General features: G+C 36.0%; 1 protein-coding gene across 5 annotated transcripts in view; it reads left to right on the top strand.

Moving 5' to 3' along the window:
• Nucleotides 1–20,510, top strand: part of LOC137650085 (uncharacterized) — a 513,271-nt gene that overhangs the window by 379,454 nt on the left and 113,307 nt on the right. For all 5 annotated transcript variants that reach the window (XM_068383168.1, XM_068383169.1, XM_068383163.1 and 2 more), the window contains one exon: nt 19,537–19,780. In XM_068383168.1, coding sequence (XP_068239269.1) covers nt 19,537–19,780 — 244 coding nt within the window. The remainder of the gene's footprint in view (nt 1–19,536; nt 19,781–20,510) is intronic.

The raw sequence follows: 20,510 nt of genomic DNA, 5'->3' as shown, positions 1-20,510 counted from the left end.
ATATATATATATATATATATATATATATATATATATATATATATATATATATATATATATATGTGCGTGTGTGTGTGTATATATACATCTATATATACAGCTCTATATATAAATTACACATAAACACACACACACATATATTATATATATATATATATATATATATATATATATATATATATATATATATATATATATATATATATATATAAATGTATATGATACATATTAACACACACCTATATGTATATGTATATGTTGGTGTGGTACTGTTATAAACACACATTAGAGTTCTATCTCATGTCTCTTGAATGTGATATATATAGTTGTAGACTTGTAGGTTACTTCTTCTGAATAAGTCTATGTAAGTTAACTTTTAAACAGTTTATTAGTAGCTCCATCACAGGAGTATGGATGGTTTAATCGGATGACCATTCTGTATGACAATCGAATAAGAACTGACAAAAATATCAAGTTTGGTGATAACGTTTCATTAGTTATCTCAGCATTTTACATAAATATGATAACAACATTACTACCGAAAGCCATCTTGTTCCGTTGAGACACTCAACTGTTTCTCACGGGATGCTTGTATTGTGTTTACTCTTCATACAAAATGTTACATTGCAAAGGTTTAGCTTCGTCTTGACTAACTTCTCCATTGATCCCTTGGGTCATGGATTTTATTATGTAATCTTTACATATATAGATAGATAGATAGATGAATATGATATATATACATATTTATAAATATATATACTGTATATATATATATATATATATATATATATATATATATATATATATATATATATATATATATATATATATATATATATATATATATATATATATATATATATATGTGTGTGTGTGTGTGTGTGTGTGTGTGGTGTGTATATATATTGATAGATAGATTTGTAAATAGATAGATAGGTGTATTCAATATATATATAAATATATATATTAACATGTGTATATATATATATATATATATATATATATATATATATATATATATATATATATATATATATATTTATATAAACAAGTGAATTTGTATATGTTTATATATATATATATATATATATATATATATATATATAATACAAGTGAATGTTTATATATATATATATATATATATATATATAAATATATATATATATATATATATATATATATATATATATATATATATATATATATATATATATATATATATATATATATATATATATATATATATATATATATATATATATATATATATATATATATTGAATGTTGTGGAGCCACTGTGAGTTACAGACAAATTAGATTAAAAACAAAGTTCAAGAAAACGGGATACGACAGAGACTAATCTGCACTTCAACTTTCTTTTATTTTGACAAAAAGATTATTAATGGTAGCTACGACAAAGTCTTTCTCTTATGTTCTTAAATGACTACTGAATAGTGCTCTCACAACATGTAATATACATTTATGTTAGGGCTGAGACCACAGCCCACGGAGATCAAGTCCAAATTACTCTACTATACAATAAAAACTATAAGTATCAAAGTCTTATCTTTCGAAACCCCGGGCTCATTCGGGAAGGATGACAGACCTTAATTGTGGCTCTCTTCAAACTGTCAAAATGCGTAGTAGGCTATCAAGGCGTGATTCATGGGGTGGGCGCCATATTGTCTTGGGGATCCTAGGTAGGGGTCCGTTCTGTTACCAAGCGGATCTTAGGTCTCCTGGCTGCGGTCTCCCCCCCCCCCCTTGTACCTGCAACGACAAAGTAGGCGACAGAAAAACTAACTCATCATGAAACATGAGCAGTCAACAGACTCTCGACGCCTGTGCCTGCTGACTCTAGGTCTATGACTCGAACGATGGCGGCAGAAAAGGTCATTGAGATGACCCCAACAACTCCCAAACTATGTCATCTGTGACAAATCCCCCCTACCAAGTTACAGTTACTTCCGGAACTGGTTGGCTAAAAAAAAAAAAACAATCACATCAAAGCTTACTTTAAACTCAAACCCCAACATTACTATTCTGCCGCAGCTCACTCTGGGTGCACAAAACCTCAACTTCTCAAAAAAAAACTCAAACAGCAACAAACTACAAAGTCTGAACAAAGCAAGTTCACATATCTCATTACAGTAGTTGTGCTTTTAATCATGAGAAAAATAGGAACTATAATCGTATGAGTAAACATGAGTAAATACCAAGAAATAAAATACTGAAAAAGTTACATATCAGCAATTGGAATCTGAAACAGACTTCCATCATCAAAACAAATCATACAAAAATACTCATCATCAGTGAATGTATTGTAAAGATAACTAAAAAAGAGAACTAATCATCAATCAACACTACACATGTCTGTATTCATGATTATACATATGAACATGTACGATTACTGTATGATTTATCAAAAGTACACATAACAGAGGACAGTGACTGCTAAGTTAAAATTTATACAACAGAAAATAACCTTTGTATTAAAAAATACTTAACTTTTCTAATTCCTACAGTGCATTAGTGGATGCAGTCATCATTCAAAAAGAATTAATGTCCTCATATGTCAGGCCTACACTCTGGCTCATTCATTGGACTCTCAGTCTGAAAGAGATCTAAGATATAGTACAGTGGTACCTCTACATACGAATGTCCCAACATACGAATTTTCCAACATGCGAAGTAAAATTCGACCAAATTTCTGCCTCGACATCCGAAGTGTTGCTCCTACATACGAAGTAAATATTACGCCATTGAGCGTCGAGTGCTCAGTTCTCTGTTCTTGTGTGTATCGTGTGGTTGTCCTCTGTTTGGTCTGTTATTAACAGTGCTTATTTTCTTCCTTTTCTCACATTTCCTTTTTGATTTTACCTATAATCATAGTGCCTAAGAAGCTAAGTTTCAGTACAGGAAGAAGGCAATTCTTTCATCAGAATTGAAGCAAGAAATTATAGAAAAACATGAGAGCAGTGTGCATGTGAGTGATACTGTATGGCTAAACAATATGGCCGGAATAGGCCTATGATCTCGAGGATCATCAAGCTGAAGGCAGCCATTAAAGCAAATAACCATCTAAGGGGATCACCATTATTACAAGACATCGTAGCAATACCCTGGAAGAGATAGAACGCCTTTTGTTGATAGGGATAAAGGACAAAGAGATTGTTATCAACGATCATTTGTGAGAAGGGCCAGCGTGATGAACAGAAAGAAAGAAAAAAGTGAAGCAAAGAAAACCAAGATAGCATTAACAAGCTCTTTTAAATAAGACTTCTCTCTTTTTCTGTTTCTCTCTAAACATAGCATTAACATGTTCTTTAAATAAAATATCTCTCTCTCTCTCGTTCTTCTTCGCTGTTATAGTGTTAGATACGTCTATTATTTTTTTTTCCGAGAGAGAGAGAGATTAAACAAAAATGTGTTTAGAGTACATATGATTTTTAACAGCGTCAATGAGTTGAAAAACAATTAAATGTAACTAAGGAAGTAATAACAGCTAATCTGAATTCCTTTATTAGCTAAAAACAAATATTGATACAAACACACTCGTGTGCGTATGCACAAACACACACACAGGTGCAAGAATTGCTACGCAGCAAGAGAGACGGTCAGGGAGGAGGTAGAGATGGTGACTGCGATAACATACCGTAACTCGTCACTGAAAGTGATGAAAATAAAAAATTAAAAGAAAAAAAATTTAAAAAATATGAAATATAAAAAAAAAAAAAAAAATAAATAAGCTAAGTTAGATTAAAATTTCCGTAGTGTAAGTTACGGTATGTTATCGCAGTCACCATCTCTACCTCCTTGCCGATCGTGTCTCCTCGTGCATGTGTGTGTGTTTGCGCATACGCACACGAGTGTGTTTGTATCAATATTTGATTTAGTTAATAAAGGAATTCAGATTCGCTGATATTGTTTTTTTAGTTACATTTAACTGTCTTTCAACTCGTTAACGCTGTTAAAAATCATATGTACACAACACATTTTTGTTTAATCTCTCATTTTTGTTTAATCTCTCTCTCTCTCTCTCTCTCTCTCTCTCTCTCTCTCTCTCTCTCTCTCTCTCTCTCTCTCTCTCTCTCAGAAAAAATTAATAGACGTCTCTAACACTAACAGTGAAGAAGAACGAGAGAGAGAGAGAGAGAGTATTTATTTAAAGAACATGTTAACACCATGTCTACCTTCTCGCCGATCGTCCGTCTCCTCCTGGCGTAGCAAATCCTACACCTGCGTTGGCCTGTCACTAAGGTAAAGTGGTAATAAAACACATTTTTTATTTATTATTTCTTTATAATTATCTTTTTTACATGCTTCTTTCATATTATGCAGTTATGTTATTGTTATGTGTAATGATGTGTAGCCATTTATTAAGGATTTATTATGGGTTTTTAGGCTGAGGAACGAATTAAATGAATTACCATGTATTCTTATGGGAAAATTCGTTTCTACATCCGAACATTTTTTACATCCGAAGTCGGTTGTGGAACGAATTAAATTCGTATGTAGAGGTACCACTGTACAGTACTGGTAAAAACAATACATCATACATTCATTAGGTTTGAACCAAACAAATAGCTGCTAGCAAAAAACTCAAATTACCTAAAAGAAAAGTTTCACACAAAAACAATTCCTCGGAAAACCAACATATGTTATTAGTCATAATATTCTCATATAGCTATATCACACTAACAAAGTGTTTACAAACCAAAGTACTATTACATAAAAACAAACATCTGTGTGCACACTAAACCTATAGGCGACACCAACTGGGTCGTTACATCTTCACACCGTGCCTGAGACGGTACGTTCAACGGTACACCTCAGGGCTCATTTGTACACAATGGAGCCCCACCTTGTGTAGCAATGTTCCCTCAACCTTCGCCTGTGTGAGACACCTGGCAGGCGGTCCTCCTTGGAACACTCTTGTGCAAAAAAGCAACAAAATGACACAATGTCAAAATGAATGGTGCCACTGCAACCACTCATCTGAGCTATGCCTATACTTTGCACTAAGTAAGGCATGCCTGGGATCCCCAGATCCCCTTCCCTCCGTGTTCATTGCCTGAACTTAGGCGGAGGTCTTCCTCAAAGCCTATGGCTTAAGGACAACAAAGCAACCTCTCCTAAGAAAGGGTCCGCCAGCATAAAGAATCTGGCCTCCTTTCTTCCCCTCCACCTTGGTCTGGTAGGTCATGAAAATAGTACTAAAACAGAACACCAGTCCAACCAGATGATGAAAAAAGAAAATAATTCCTCAACATCTACAACAGGGATGTCCAAATTCCCAAGTTTCAATCAGCCTCTGCCAACTTACAACAAGGGATATAAAAAAAAAACCCTAAGGACATCTTGACACCCAAGGACAGAAAGTCAGTCTCTCTCTCTCTCTCTCTCTCTCTCTCTCTCTCTCTCTCTCTCTCTCTCTCTCTCTCTCTCTCTCTCATTCAAATTACAATCTGGGCAAACTGCTGACACATTGCTTGCATCACCACAGAAAACAAGCTTTCTGGCAGAAATTTTGCAAGAGACACAACCTACATACATCGCTTCCACAACAGCGACATTCCCATCTTGTGTTGTCTCACTTCCTTTGCTCGAACTCAAATTAAGCCGAATCCAAACTCTGTAAAACAAACAACAGTCATTCTAGGACACTTATTCATCCAAGCTGACCCACATCACGCAAACAAAGGCTCTTGTGTTACCATCACATCATCATTATCTACTTTGCACTTTACAGCCCTAAGCCATGTAGGCCTGGGTCTTCCAATTCTTCTAGTGCCTTGTGGAGCCCGATCAAACGTTCGACGAACCAATCTCTCTAGGGTAGTGCAACCACTCACCACAGAAAACTAATCTGAAACCGAAATTTCCTAACGCAATTACGAATAGGGAAAACCATTCCAGTCAGATCTAAGTTAAACCTCGAACAACAAAAACACAAGGAGAAAAACGTAAATTTACGTTAAAACTGAACGCCACAGAATCTCTTCAAAGTCAAAACTGTTCTCAAATTACGTTAAATCTTATTCAGTACATAACAAATTCCTTATAATCTGTCACTGAGGTTAAAAAAAAAAAAAAATCTTCCTATTCAATTTCCAAAGAAAAAGAAAAAGCTTCAAAGGAAAATCTTTCTTATTTCCCTACCCTTAAGGGACAATCATTAGCCAAAAAAAAAAAAAAAAAAAAAAATGTTCTCTCTCATCTCTTCTCACAAGGGAACAACTCTCACTCAGTCATCTCCACAGTTTTTTTTTCATTCTGCAAACATACTGACGCCGCTCCTGCGCGTGCGCAATCTTGCACTTCTCTCCCTCAGCAGAAAAGGAGCTTAGGCACCGTCTTGACACTCACCAGCTGATCCGTCACCCCCCCCCCCCTCTCTCTCTCTCTCTCTCTCTCTCTCTCTCTCTCTCTCTCTCTCTCTCTCTCTCTCTCTCTCTCTCTCTCTCTCTCTGCGCACATGTACACGAACACAAACATTCCATACAGAGACTGAGATGGGTCAAACTCTTTCTTACTCCCATATTTCAGCGAGTAACTAACTTAAAGCTAAAAACATCAGAAAAAGAAAACAAATAAACATAGCATATAAAAAATACTGAAACTAGAACAAACAAACTGAGCTCAAAACCTTAAAATTATGTCCTTAACTTATGCACAAAACAGGTATTATGGTATAAACAAAAAAAAAAGAAAACAAACCAGTCTCTTTTTGCCTATGAGATAAGTCACTGAGACTTACATAACTCTTAAAAGGCAATTAACTAGCCTCTTATTGGTCTCTAAACATACACAAAGCCACTAAAATACTAGCCTTTATCTCATGGAGTCACCAAATCACTTAATTACAATCAAATCCACTTTTTACGTTATACCTTGACACCAAAACCATATTCTTACCTCTTTAACACAATCTGACATAAAACATAACTTTTTCTTATCAGACATTAATTAACTAACGAAGGCAACGGTATGGCTACTCATTGTCACCTTCTAACCCAAAGTTTGTTTAGTTGAGATAATTCCCTTGATACTCAAAAATAAGGAATTAACCTAAGAACTCATCACATGAATCAGAGTTTATTGCTTGATTAAGTTATTCTTCAAACCACAGGTTAGCCTATCAAGTCTTGCAACTCTAGGCCTACTGTTATAACTATCGTGTCACCAATATCTTGTTTTACAATCATTCCGATTACTGTATTTACTTTACTCTTTGCCACAAACGAACGAAAATTTACGGCAACTTGTTCGCCATTTCTCAAAATGTTCACATTACTTATTTGTTCTCGCGAGTTAACCAGAACTGACAATAACACAAGAACTCAAATTCTCTTCTCTATATCATGTTGTGAATTATTTCCTAAAAACAATCAATTTTCGTTCACTTGTCACGATTTTTCCAAAACACATAACCCTCTACAGAGTTAGAAAACAAAGATTTAATCCTGACCTTAAAACAAAAAGACATTACGTTACTTGTCAAAACCTTAGATTTCTTCTCAATACACAAAAAAAAACTCACTCAAGGTGTGTTCTTTAACAGTGGCTGTGACATCATAATACTTACTCAGGGAATTCACACGTCATCTCATGTGCTTCATTAATCTTCATTCATGTCAGCTGACTTTAATCGGGTACCCTTTAAACCAAAATGCATTCGCGCTCCCTGTTAAATCATTTGACATTACTTAATAATTTGTTAACAATGCTCGGTGTCATCATCCGAACACTGGCAAACAAATCACTTATGACACACTTTGACTAAAAGAAACCAAATGCAAAATTTTTAAATCTCCTTTGTGACATTACTAATTACTTAACAACTGTTAACAACTGAACTCGCTTCTGTTACTACGTTAACAACTCGCCTTCATCAATTAGGATAATCTCAGACGAAAACTTGACAAATAATAGCTTAACTCTTTCTTTTAAAACATCTCATAGCGACCTAAGTATGCTATTGATCGACAACACGGAATATGACGTAAGAACAAATATTGTGACACTAATTTCCCAAATTACCAATGTACCTAATTTACATCTTTTATCTCCATAATTTTATTAAGTACACACTCAAAAGGGACATTACAAAGAACTTCATAACTTACGTCTTAACTCTGAACTTACATGCGTTCTACTTTTCCTCTTTGGAATTAAACAACTTGTTATTGTTAACACAAAGTTATATCAACATGTGACTTTCCTTCTCTTCCAAAAATCACATTTAACATCTTTGACCATAAAGGTCTCAAAAACAAACTTAAAATACTAAAGTCAAAGAAACTATGCAATGAAAACTTATAGTTCATACAGCATAAAGAACAATTTCTCATCTAACCACACAGCAACAAAACCAATCTGATTTTCTTCTTTTTATAAACAGAAAAGTTAATCTTTACTCAAAGCTTTAACACTGAAAACATTTTACTCCACTAGTTACTTTCTTCAATCAAAACTAGTGTTCTTTCATCCAGCTTTAACATTACGTAAAGAATCGGGATGATAGCTTCGTTACTCTACACAAATTTACAAAATCTCAAAACATATTACTTAACCATAAAACTACAGATTTTGTACCATGTTACTTAACTTTTGTGGGGGGTTGATTGCTGTGGGTCGCCTTGGGTGCCTCGTTCTACAGTTGCTGTCTGGGACCTCTTCCACTTTTCGGGATTGTCCTTGCCTTGGTGGGCGTGCCATTTCTACCAATACGCCCACTGCTGCTGCTGCTTGGACGACGAAATCCTCTATGGCAAGGATAATCAAACACACTCCAACTGCTGTTGACAGGGTCCTGGATCGCCATTTCGAACGGCAATTTTCGATGCTGTTGCTCCCGCGACGGGAAACTACACACGGCGACGATTTTAGACGTACATGAGAGGGTACCGTCTTCTCTTTCAATAGGAACATTGTCGTGTCATCCTCTCTAGGACGAATGTATTTCCTTACAGTTTCCTCTCTTGGATGCCATCTGTCTTGGCTCTCTCGACTTGACGTAAGGGCGCTAAGGTCTCCTCCCCACAGGTCCTCCGTGGATGACTGATCCACTAAACTCCTGGTTGCTTACTTCTGGACGGGAACCTGCGTTGTAGGTGTCTTCTCAGATGTGCCCATGACCTGGGTTCCATGATTTCGAGTTTTCTCCTAATTTTCCTAAGGGCATTTCCTCGAATTCTCTGTTTTGCCACGATGATTTTCTGACAATCGTCCAACATTGCTCCGTCGTCGCTACTTCCAAAGAACTCAAAAATGTTTCATATTGGCTGTATCGTCCATTCGCTCCGGCCCGGGGTTCGAACCCATCTTCTAGTGAAGGGCTGTTTTGGTATTCTCCCTGCTGTCCTAGTCTCTACGCCCATCGATGTTCCACTGTGTACAGGTTCTCCTTGTGTCCTTACGAAATGCCGTAGGCCTCAGACGGTCTCGTCGATTTCACTGTACAAATCTTCAAGTCCCTGTACACTCATGTTGTAATTTATTTTTTTCACTAAATTATTGAAGTAATCCCACCTCAAAGCCACCACAATTTGTCAAGTTACAGACAAATTAAATTAAAAACAAAGTTCAAGAAAACGGGATACGACAGAGACTAATCTGCACACCAACTTTCTTGTATTTTGACAAAAAGATTATTACAACTTTCCTATGAGCACTGGATATAATTTTCCAAAGTCAATTTATCAATGGTAGCTTCGACAAAGTCTTTCTCTTACGTTCTTAAATGACTACTGAATAGTGCTCTCACAGCATGTAATATACATTTATGTTAGGGCTGAGACCAAGTCCAAATTACTCTACTATACAATGAAAACTATAAGTATCAAAGTCTCGGGCACAATCGTGAAGGATGTCAGTCCTTAATCGTGGCTCTCTTCAAACTGTCAAAAAGCGTAGTAGGCTATCAAGGCGTGATTCATGGGCGTCATGGGGTGGGCGCCATCTTGCCTTGGGGATCCTAGGTAGGGGTTCGTTCTGTTATCAAGGGGAGGTCTCTTGGCTGCGGCTTCCCTTGTACCTGCAACAACAAAGTAGGCGACAGAAAACTAACTCTTCAAACACGAGCAGTCAACAGACACTCGACGCCAGGGCGTGCTGACTCTAGGTCTATGACTCAAACGATGATGGCAGAAAAGGTCATTGAGATGACCCCAACAACTCCCAACTATGTTATCTGTGATAACGGTCCTTAACCTACTTACAACCATACGTTGAGTTTTGTTAGAACTACACTTTATACCCCATAATTTGTACCATGTACTAATTTTATCTAGATCTCTATGAAGGGATTCAGCAACCCCAGATCTACATTAAGGAGATGGTATTGATACAAAGAGAGTAGCATCATCTGCATATGCAACAAGCTTGTTTCTTAGACCAAACCACATCTCATGCGTATATAGTATTGAAATTAATAGGCCAAGAACACTACCCTGAGAAACACAAGATATCACATTCCTATACTCACTATGGTGCCCATCAACAACTCCTCTTTGCGATCTATTATTTGAAAATTCAATATTGATACTAAGAAGCGACCCACCTACTCATAACTGTTTAGGTTTGAAAACAGGGGCCTCATGATCAACACAGTCAAAGGCAGCACTAAAATCAAGGCAAATCATATGAACTCCCTGACCACAATCAAGGGATTTCTGTACAGCATTGGAGATTGTAAGAAGGGCATCACATGCATCAAGACCTTTACGAAAACCAAGTTGCAAGATAGGGGATATATGATTACCTTCAGCAAACCTATTAGTTAATATATATATTTGCAAATGAACGAAATATCGTGGTCAAATAGAAATAAATTTCTACCTCATACTTGGGATGGAACTGTAGCTCCTTCAAGTAAAAGGCCAGGTAGACTTCCATACATTTTATATATATATATATATATATATATATATATATATATATATATATATATATATATATATATATATATATATATATATATATATATATATATATATATATATACACACACATTATATATATATATATATATATATATATATATATATATATATATATATATATATATATATATATATATATATATATATATATATATATATATAAAAACAAACACATACATATATATATATATTATATATATACATATATATACACATAAATACTTATATTTATTTATATACAGACATACATATACAGTATAAACATATATATATATATATATATATATATATATATATATATATATATATATATATATATATATATGTATATATATATATATATATATATATATATATATATATATTATATATATATATTATATATATGTATATATATATATATATATATATATATGTATATATATACAGTATATATATATATATATATATATATATATATATATATATATATATATATATATATATATATATATATATATATATATATATATATATATACACACACACACATGTTTTGTATGTTGCGTTTATGGATCTGGAGAAAGCGTATGATAGAGTTGATAGGGAAGCAATGTGGAATGTGATGAGGTTATATGGAGTTGGTGGAAGGTTGTTGCAAGCAGTGAAAAGTTTCTACAAAGGTAGTAAAGCATGTGTTAGGATAGGAAATGAAGTGAGTGATTGGTTTCCGGTGAGAGTGGGGCTGAGACAGCGATGTGTGATGTCACCGTGGTTGTTTAACTTGTATGTTGATGGAGTGGTGAGAGAGGTGAATGCTCGAGTGCTTGGACGAGGATTAAAACTGGTAGACGAGAATGACCATGAATGGGAGTAAATCAATTGTTGTTTGCGGAGGATACTGTACTGGTTGTAGACACAAAAGAGAAGCTTGGCTGATTAGTGACAGAATTTGGAAGAGTGTGTGAGAGAAGGAAGTTGAGAGTTAATGTGGGTAAGAGTAAGGTTATGAGATATACGAGAAGGGAAGGTGGTGCAAGGTTGAATGTCATGTTGAATGGAGAGTTACTTGAGGAGGTGGATCAGTTTAAGTACTTGGGGTCTGTTGTTGCAGAAAATGGAGGAGTGGAAGCAGATGTACGTCAGAGAGTGAATGAAGGTTGCTAAGTATTGGGGGCAGTCAAGGGAGTAGTAAAAAATAGAGGGTTGGGCATGAATGTAAAGAGAGTTCTATATGGGGTAGTGATTGTACCAAATGTGATGTATGGATCGGAGTTGTGGGGAATGAAAGTGACGGGGAGACAGAAATTGATTGTGTTTGAGATTAAGTGTCTAAGGAGTATGGCTGGTGTATCTCGAGTAGATAGGGTTAGAAATGAAGTGGTGAGAGTGAGAACGGGTGTAAGAAATGAGTTAACAGCTAGAGTGGATATGAATGTGTTGAGGTGGTTTGGCCATGTTGAGAGAATGGAAAATGGCTGTCTGCTAAAGAAGGTGATGAATGCAAGAGTTGATGGGAGAAGTACAAGAGGAAGGCCAAGGTTTGGGTGGATGGATGGAGTGAAGAAAACTCTGGGTGATAGGAGAATGGATGTGAGAGAGGCAAAAGAGCGTGCTAGAAATAGGAATGAATGGCGAGCGATTGTGACGCAGTTCCGGTAGGCCCTGCTGCTGCCTCCTGATGCCTTAGATGACCGCGGAGGTAGCAGCAGTAGGGGATTCAGCATTATGAAGCTTCATCTGTTGTGGGTAATGTGGGAGGGTGGTCTGTGGCACCCTAGCAGTACCAGCTGAACTCGGTTGAGTCCCTTGTTAGGCTGGAGGAACGTGGAGAGTAGAGGTCCCGTTTTTTGTTTTTGTTTCATTTGTTGATGTCGGCTACCCCCCCAAAATGGGGGGAAGTGCCTTGGTATATATATGTATGTATGTATATATATATATATATATATATATATATATATGTGTGTGTGTGTATTACACATACATATATATACATGTATTCATATATATGTATAAATTATATACATATATATAGATATACAGTATGTAAATATATAATTATATATATATGTATAAATGTATTTATATATATACATATATATATATATATATATATATATATATATATATATATATATATATATATATATACTGTATATATACTGTATATATATATATATATATATATATATATATATATATATATATATATATATATATACTGTACAGTATATAAGTATATATATATACATTTATATGTATACATTATATGTATACATTATATGTAAACATATATTTATATATACATGTATATATATGTATATATATACATATAAATATTTGGTGTGCAGCAGGGTCCAAAAAACATCAGTTAACAGGCCATAATTTATTTAGAGATGTTTCGAACATTGCAATGTTCATTATCAATCTGTAAAAGATATAAATATAAAATTCTTAAAATTTGTCCAATTTAAAACAAAATAGTAAAAGAGTATTAAAACATTATTGATTTTTTAACAGAAAATCGTAAAAAACTAAAACAGTAAAACACAAGAGAACCAGTGCTCACCAGACCATCCATAGGAAAAGGTGAAGAACGAATGAGTAAAAATTGTTACCCACCTAAGACTTCAGTTATGCTAAGAAAAGAGGAGAGGCAGAGATATTAGAGTTTAAAGAAGGAACAAGCCGTTTGATATATAATGACTCAAGGGTAGTTAGAAATTCGCTATGTTTTGTCCCACCAATAATTGAAAAGTGTTTTTTGTTTACTTGGATTTTGCAAATGGTAGCATGATTCCTTATATTATAAAATTCTGGGTTACCAAGTCTCTGACCCGTTCTATAGTTGTATCCCATATGGCTACAGTATCTCACCTGTAACAACCTTCGGCAAGATCCAACATAGATACCGGGACATCCCGGGCACTTGAATTTATAAATGATGTTGGACCTCATGAAGGTCTGCAGTTTGTCTTTGTAGCCAAAAAATACATTAATTTTGAGTGGATTGATTGGGATTAGTTTGATGTTGAGGCAGTCGAAGTCTTTTTCTATTATTTTCTTAAGTTTGATGGAAAACTTGTTGTCAGATAAGTAAGGAATTGTAGCGAAAATATTTTTCTTTTTGTCATTATACGATGATACTGTTGTGGAGGAATGTCGTAAGAGGAGCTTGATTATAACCTTATGAACCATACTTTCAGGGTAAGAGTTTTGCTTGAAAAAATTAACCAAAAATAAAATCTCTTTATGAGAGAGAGAGAGAGAGAGAGAGAGAGAGAGAGAGAGAGAGAGAGAGAGAGAGAGAGAGAGAGAGAGAGCGCTAAAAACTAAAATATCGTGCCTCGGGAACAATAATGAAACTCTGCTTAACGTTATGCGATTCAATTTGCAGTACAAGTAAATAAAATATGAGAGGAGCATTTCAAATAAAACTGTTGGAATTAATATGCTGATTGGGAAATGATAGATCAAGTATTAATTGTTTCTTTTAGTAAATATGAAATATCCTTTGATCTGAAAATTGAGGTTGACAACGGACTACGCTGGTTTGATCAGCTGATTTGAATGTAAACAATGCTTAAGATTATAATTCCCTATATTTTCCTATTATAATTATGTATACAGTCAAGGGAAACACTAGGGAGAGAGAAGAACGAAACATTATGACAAAGAGACGAGACAGGGGGTTGTAGTCAAGATCCTTCTCGTTGCACATTTCCTCCGCCACATCTACGCTAATTCAAATAAATTAGCGAAATCAGTGAGTTTGGGAAATGCTAGGCGAAGGAATGAAAAATCTGAGTGGGAATATGTGGAATGAGGGATAAGGAAGATATTAAGGCTTTGAAGAGGAAACTGAAGACTTTCTTGTTCTCTCAAGTGCTTTGATGATGTGGACTTGACAATAAACGAGCAATATGCAGTGTGAAATGGTGAATGCCTTGGAATGAACATAATAAAATGACTGTGAAGGTTTTGTTAAGAGTAGGGTTTCCCTGCTGTTTAGGACCAGAAAAAAGAGCCCAACATAAAGTAAGTAGTATTTCGCAATGCAACATAAATTAAGTTAAGTAGTATTTCACAACATTACTGGAATTCTTTTGGTCAGAATAGAATGAAGGAAATAAATGCTATACCTCCATGGAAATATGGTAATTTGCTGAGAAGGTGGGAAAATGCCCTCTGTTGTCCTAAAATTGGCCACATATGTTCAACTCGCTTGTTCCTGATGAGTGGCAGGTGCCAACCATTTTGTGGTGATGGCTTGGTTCCTCTGACTGTTAGGTATTTACTTATTGGATGTCTCACTCTTGTGGATATTCAAGAACGATTCCTCTCTGAAGCTTGTAATGAGGATGGCAGGTACATTCTCATCAAGATTCTTGGAGGCAGCATTAATGATGCCAGTGGCTTTTTTAGATTCAGATTAGAAGTTGCCTTCTTAGTAATTTTAAAATGAGATATTAAATTTTTTATCATTTATTTATTAATTTTTCTTTGTTATTCATTATTTATTAATTGTATATTAAGCATACTCCAATTGGTATCAATGACCATTTATGTTATGATGCCAAATAATTACCAATCATTCATTCATTCATCTCGCTTCGATAGAACGCCTGGTTCCTGGGGTATGTGGGACTCCATACGAGAAACCTGCAAGGAGATCTTAAACGTCTTGGTCTCAACATTGGGACGATCCCCAGAGGTTGATCCAGGTAGGACAACACTCAAGGAAAGACCTTTCTGGTGGTTTAACCAATCTAACCTCAAGAACAGGTCTCCTATGGCAGTAGCTCCCTGAGTTCAGGCTCTTCACAGACACTTCCACCGAAAGTTGGGGCCTCACCTCAACCAAAGGTTAGTGTCAGGAGAGTGGCCTGAGCTAGGTTGGCTACAGCACATCAATTTTGTATACATGAAGATGGTGACATTAGCAGTGCAACATTTTCGACATCTGCGCCAGGGACACTCAGTGGTGGCGATGAGCGACAACACCACTAAGGTGTCCAACATCTGCAAGAAAGGAGGTACAGTTTCCCATCAGTTTTGCCAGCAGGTATTAGAGAGACTGCAGTCGGCAGAGGACATTAGTATCTTTCTCAGCCCATTTCCTCCTGGGCTGAAGAAACATCTTGGCAGATCAACTGAGTAAGAGACTCATATCATTGGTGGAGAAAAGTCTTTGAGTCCTCAGATAGTGACTAAAGTTATGACTTTGTGGGGTTCCCCAAGCATCGATCTGTTCACCACCTCACTCAACACAAAGCTACCAATATACTGCTCCCCAGTCCCAGACCCTGCAGCGGCATTCAAAGACGCCTTCCAACATACATGGTAGGGGCTAGACGCCTACATTTTTCACCCTTCTGCAGCCTCGCGCTAGGATTTTTCACAAAACAGCACATTCCCTGCATCTTCATGCTTGGAGATTATCTAGCATCCAAGTTCTGAGAGAGGTTTTTCTTCAGAAACTGCTTGACAGCTTTCTGAATACCTCCGAAAATCCTCAGCATTAGTTTACCAGTTCAAATAGGCTGTCTTTTGTGGTTGGTTCTATGGGAGGAGTATCCTTCCACTCAGACACTCTACCTGTGATAGCGGGCTTCTTGTTTTACTTGCGCAAGGAGAGAAACTTCAACGTTACTGCGGGGAAAGGCTACCGCTCAGCCTTGAGCCAAGTCTTTAGACTTAAATTAGTAGGTGCTTCTTTGGAGAAGAGATTTTCTTACTCATACATAGCTTTGAGCAGTCTTGCCCTTTAGTCGAGGTTAGCCCACCAACTTAGAATATCCTCAAAAGTTCAAAGTTTTTTTAATAGGTCCCCATACGAACCTGTCACACGATGGATAGAGACCTTAGCCTATTGATTGTATTCCTTCTCCCCTTGTCTTCTGCCAAGCTGGTAAGTAAACTGCACAGGCTATCTTATGACATAACCCATTTAAGGGGGTGGAGGAAGGTCTCTCTGGGCTCTGTCCCTGAGTTTATTGAAAAGAAAAAATAAAACAATCCTGCATCTTTGAACCCAAGGTTTGTTCTTTTCATATTCCTAGTCATAGGATGGTAACTGATGATTCTGATCAGTTCCCACTCTGTCCTGTTAGGGCATCAAGGAGCTATCTTAAACACACCAGGGTTACCAGACCTCACCTGTAGAACCTGTTCCCAAGCACAGGGAAAACCATGAGTCTGGAAGACAGACCACCTTCGCAGCCCATTATTACTTGAGAGATGCAACTCACAGGACCATGGACACCTTTACTCTAGGCTCTGTTGTAGATGCTCAGTAGGTGGCTTAGCTTCCCTAGCTCTTTAGCAGGACCAGTATCTTCAGATTGAACGGTGAGGCTACATTTTAGTCTGGAATGAAAGTGAAGTGTGGCTTGCTTTTTTTTTCCTTTCTATCTTCCCCTTTTTTGGGGGTTCAGCATTGCAACTCTCACTTGTTTTCAGCTACAGTGTGCTATAAGCAGCCTTGAGTCTGCTCATCACATTTTTTATCAGGAAATGTTATAAACCAAGCAAACTTACTACTTGTGTATTAGCAAAACAGTTTAACTCTTAAGTTCAGCACAGCAAAATAGTTTTATCTTTCCTTATCTTACTAGCACAGACTGTGATTACTATCAGCTAGCTCAAAGGGCACAAGGTGTGGAAACTCGGGCTGTTGCATCTAATCCTAAGCCTGAGATTCCCAGATTAGTGTCCAGCCAGTTTGAATAGGGACGTCCTCCCTCGTAAGGATCATCATCTTCCCCACCTTATGCTTAAATCAAGGGGTTGGTTGCCTGATGAGCCCTCTCCCATGCCTTCTATCAAAGGCATCCTCTTCTTCCAAACCTCTTCTCACCGTATATGACCATCTAATTTTTTGCCTCCCTCTAGATCTTCCCCAAAGAGGTTCCTTCCAATCCTTCAATCCCTCACCACCATCCAACTTCAACACATGCCCACACCATCTCAGTCGTGACACTCTTATCACTTCTGTAATCTTTACTCACGTGCCATTTATTTTATTTTATTAGTTTCCAATTTTTCAGACAATGATATCCCCATAATCCACCTTAGCATTTTCATTTCTGTTCTCTCGAGCTTTGATTCCTCATTTCATCTTAAAGCCCATGTTCCAGATCCATACATTAACACTGGTGTTATTACTGTGCTATAGATCTTAACTTATAGCTTGGTTGGTATTTTCAAATCACATACCACTTCTGCTACCTCCCTCCACACTTTAATATAAGTATTTGTGTAGGAACAACTGACATTTTAAAAGTACAACCTGAGTTCTTTACTCAAACTTTCCCGCCATCACCGCCCCAATAAGTCCCAGAAGCAATTAAATTGAGGTTAGAGTGAACTGGATGCCACCCTGAGGGCTGTTATTTTATTTGTTAAGTAAAGGACTCATGTTTGTATACAATATTTAAGAAAAATACAAATTACCTTCAAGTTTGCCCTAATTCTTTCTTTTTCTTTCCCTTTGTTCTTCGACAAAGGTTTGGGTCACATGTTAAATGCTTCTTCCATAGCACCTGTTTCTCAAATTAGACTTGCTGTGCAAATTTTTATTCATCACATACCAACTCGTAGTCCGTAGAACTAGAATCTCCCATCAGAACTACTGATGCATTTCACGGTTCCTGGACTTTCTTTACTGAACCAAGCTCAGTAGCATAACTTTTATGTGCCTATATTGTTTATGTACCATACTGCACATCTACCCTATTGAACTTTCTGTTTTTGTTCAGGTTCATCAAGTTCCTCTGGCACGTTGAATTTGTTGATCAGTTGGACGCTTTCAAAGATTCACATTCGACAAATGTTTTTTTGAATTTTTTTTTTTTTTTTCAGGCTGTGAAACCAGTCGATTTATAGTTAATAAATTAGTATTTTCTGATATGAAAATAATTGATTTTAGTATGAAAGTAGATGATGATGAATGGAGAAGTATATGATTAAAAGCTCAAGATATAGACGACTGGCGAAATCTAACCAAGGTCCTTTGCATCAATAGGTGTAGTAGGAGATGATGATGATGTCATTATGTTGGATAATTAAAGGAAAGGATACACAGCAATAATTACCAATACCCTAATCCTTAGTTGACTTTGTGACATTTTCGTTTTGTTGGTTTTAGGAGACAAATATTCTTCTCTAATGGTTGCAATGTATGATTTTGAACAAACATATCTGTTCATTAGCTAGGTATGTTGGTATTCATCCCTCTTTCAAAGATTATATGTATGCATTGTCATTTTGCTTCGTTTTTCCGAGATTACCGACGTGTGATATCAATTGTGAATTTTAATTAAAGTTTAATACTGTAGTGATTTAAGAAGTATTGCTTTATCAGGTTTCTTTCTGGTATGGCTTTAGTTGCATGAACAAAGGAATAATAACTTATCACCAGAACTCTTATTATTAAAGCAATTCCTAACTACTTATCTTGAGAGTTGTACAAGTTGAATAGATAAATATGCTTAGTTTGTCATGTTTTTTTATAATCTTGTGAGATTAGTGTTGCAGAAGTTATAATTTTTTATTATGATTTGGATTTTCTTATGTGTATTTGTGTTTTATTCATGTGTGTTTTTTACAGCTAGCTTTAGACTATCCACACACCTTGGAAGAAGTACAGAAGAGCATTAAGACTAGATTACGAGCAGAATCAGCTCCGGTGGTAGATTATCTGATATCTCGGTCAGTAGCAGGCACTACTCATGAAGACCTCATCGAAGGAGTTACGTTACTTTCCAAAGGGTCTATCAAGGCTAAGTTCTTCCATATGTTTCCTAAACGGGCAGTGCAACTTTCTCGCTGGCTTGCTCAGTGGATAGGGAGAGGTAATTTTGAAAGTCTAATTTTGAGTTGTAATAAGTTAAGATGATTGAAAGTGACCTTATTTAATCATAGCTCTATCATTTGTGAATAGCCCTTTCATGTTCTTAGAAACTTTCCAGACACCTGTTTTTCAAACTCATAACAAAAAAAGAAGACAGCTAATAATACTTCACATGTGAGAAGATCCCATAGCGTCTGACAGATGTAAATGATATTATTTGTATGTACTGAAGTGTCAACTGTGTCAAAAAGTCCACAGACTGTTCTTAAATGTGTTCCTTGCTAGTTTTTTTTTTTATATTTTACACTTGCAATCAGCTGATTAGCATTTGTTCTTACTGATTTACAAATCTCCCCCCCCCCTTTAAAATAGGGATGTCTTCATTGGAGCAAGAATGGCCATTTAAATAGTTAAAAATGTAATTAATGACAGGCGGTAAGTCCAGGCAAGTGGCCCTTCCCACTCTTCTGTCAGACTTTACTTTTGTCTTCAGCCACGACGACTATGCTACTGTTCCGTCCTATCCAAGATTGTTTAATCTTTTTCTGATTATTTCTAGTTGTTCCTACATGTAATACAAACCTTTGACCTTTAATAGGAGTGTAACTTCAGCAAAGCTGGAAGGGCTGTATAAACTTTTAATGAGGTACTGTAGTAGTAGTAGTAGTAGCTGGTGGATGGGAGACATGCCCTGTTCACCCATCAGGTAGAGTAACCATCCCTTTGACTCG

Source organism: Palaemon carinicauda, chromosome 11, assembly GCF_036898095.1.
Source record: "Palaemon carinicauda isolate YSFRI2023 chromosome 11, ASM3689809v2, whole genome shotgun sequence".
Classification (NCBI taxonomy): Eukaryota; Metazoa; Arthropoda; class Malacostraca; order Decapoda; family Palaemonidae; genus Palaemon; species Palaemon carinicauda.
Note: the sequence above shows the minus strand (reverse complement) of the source record. Positions and strands in the feature narration are given on the sequence as shown.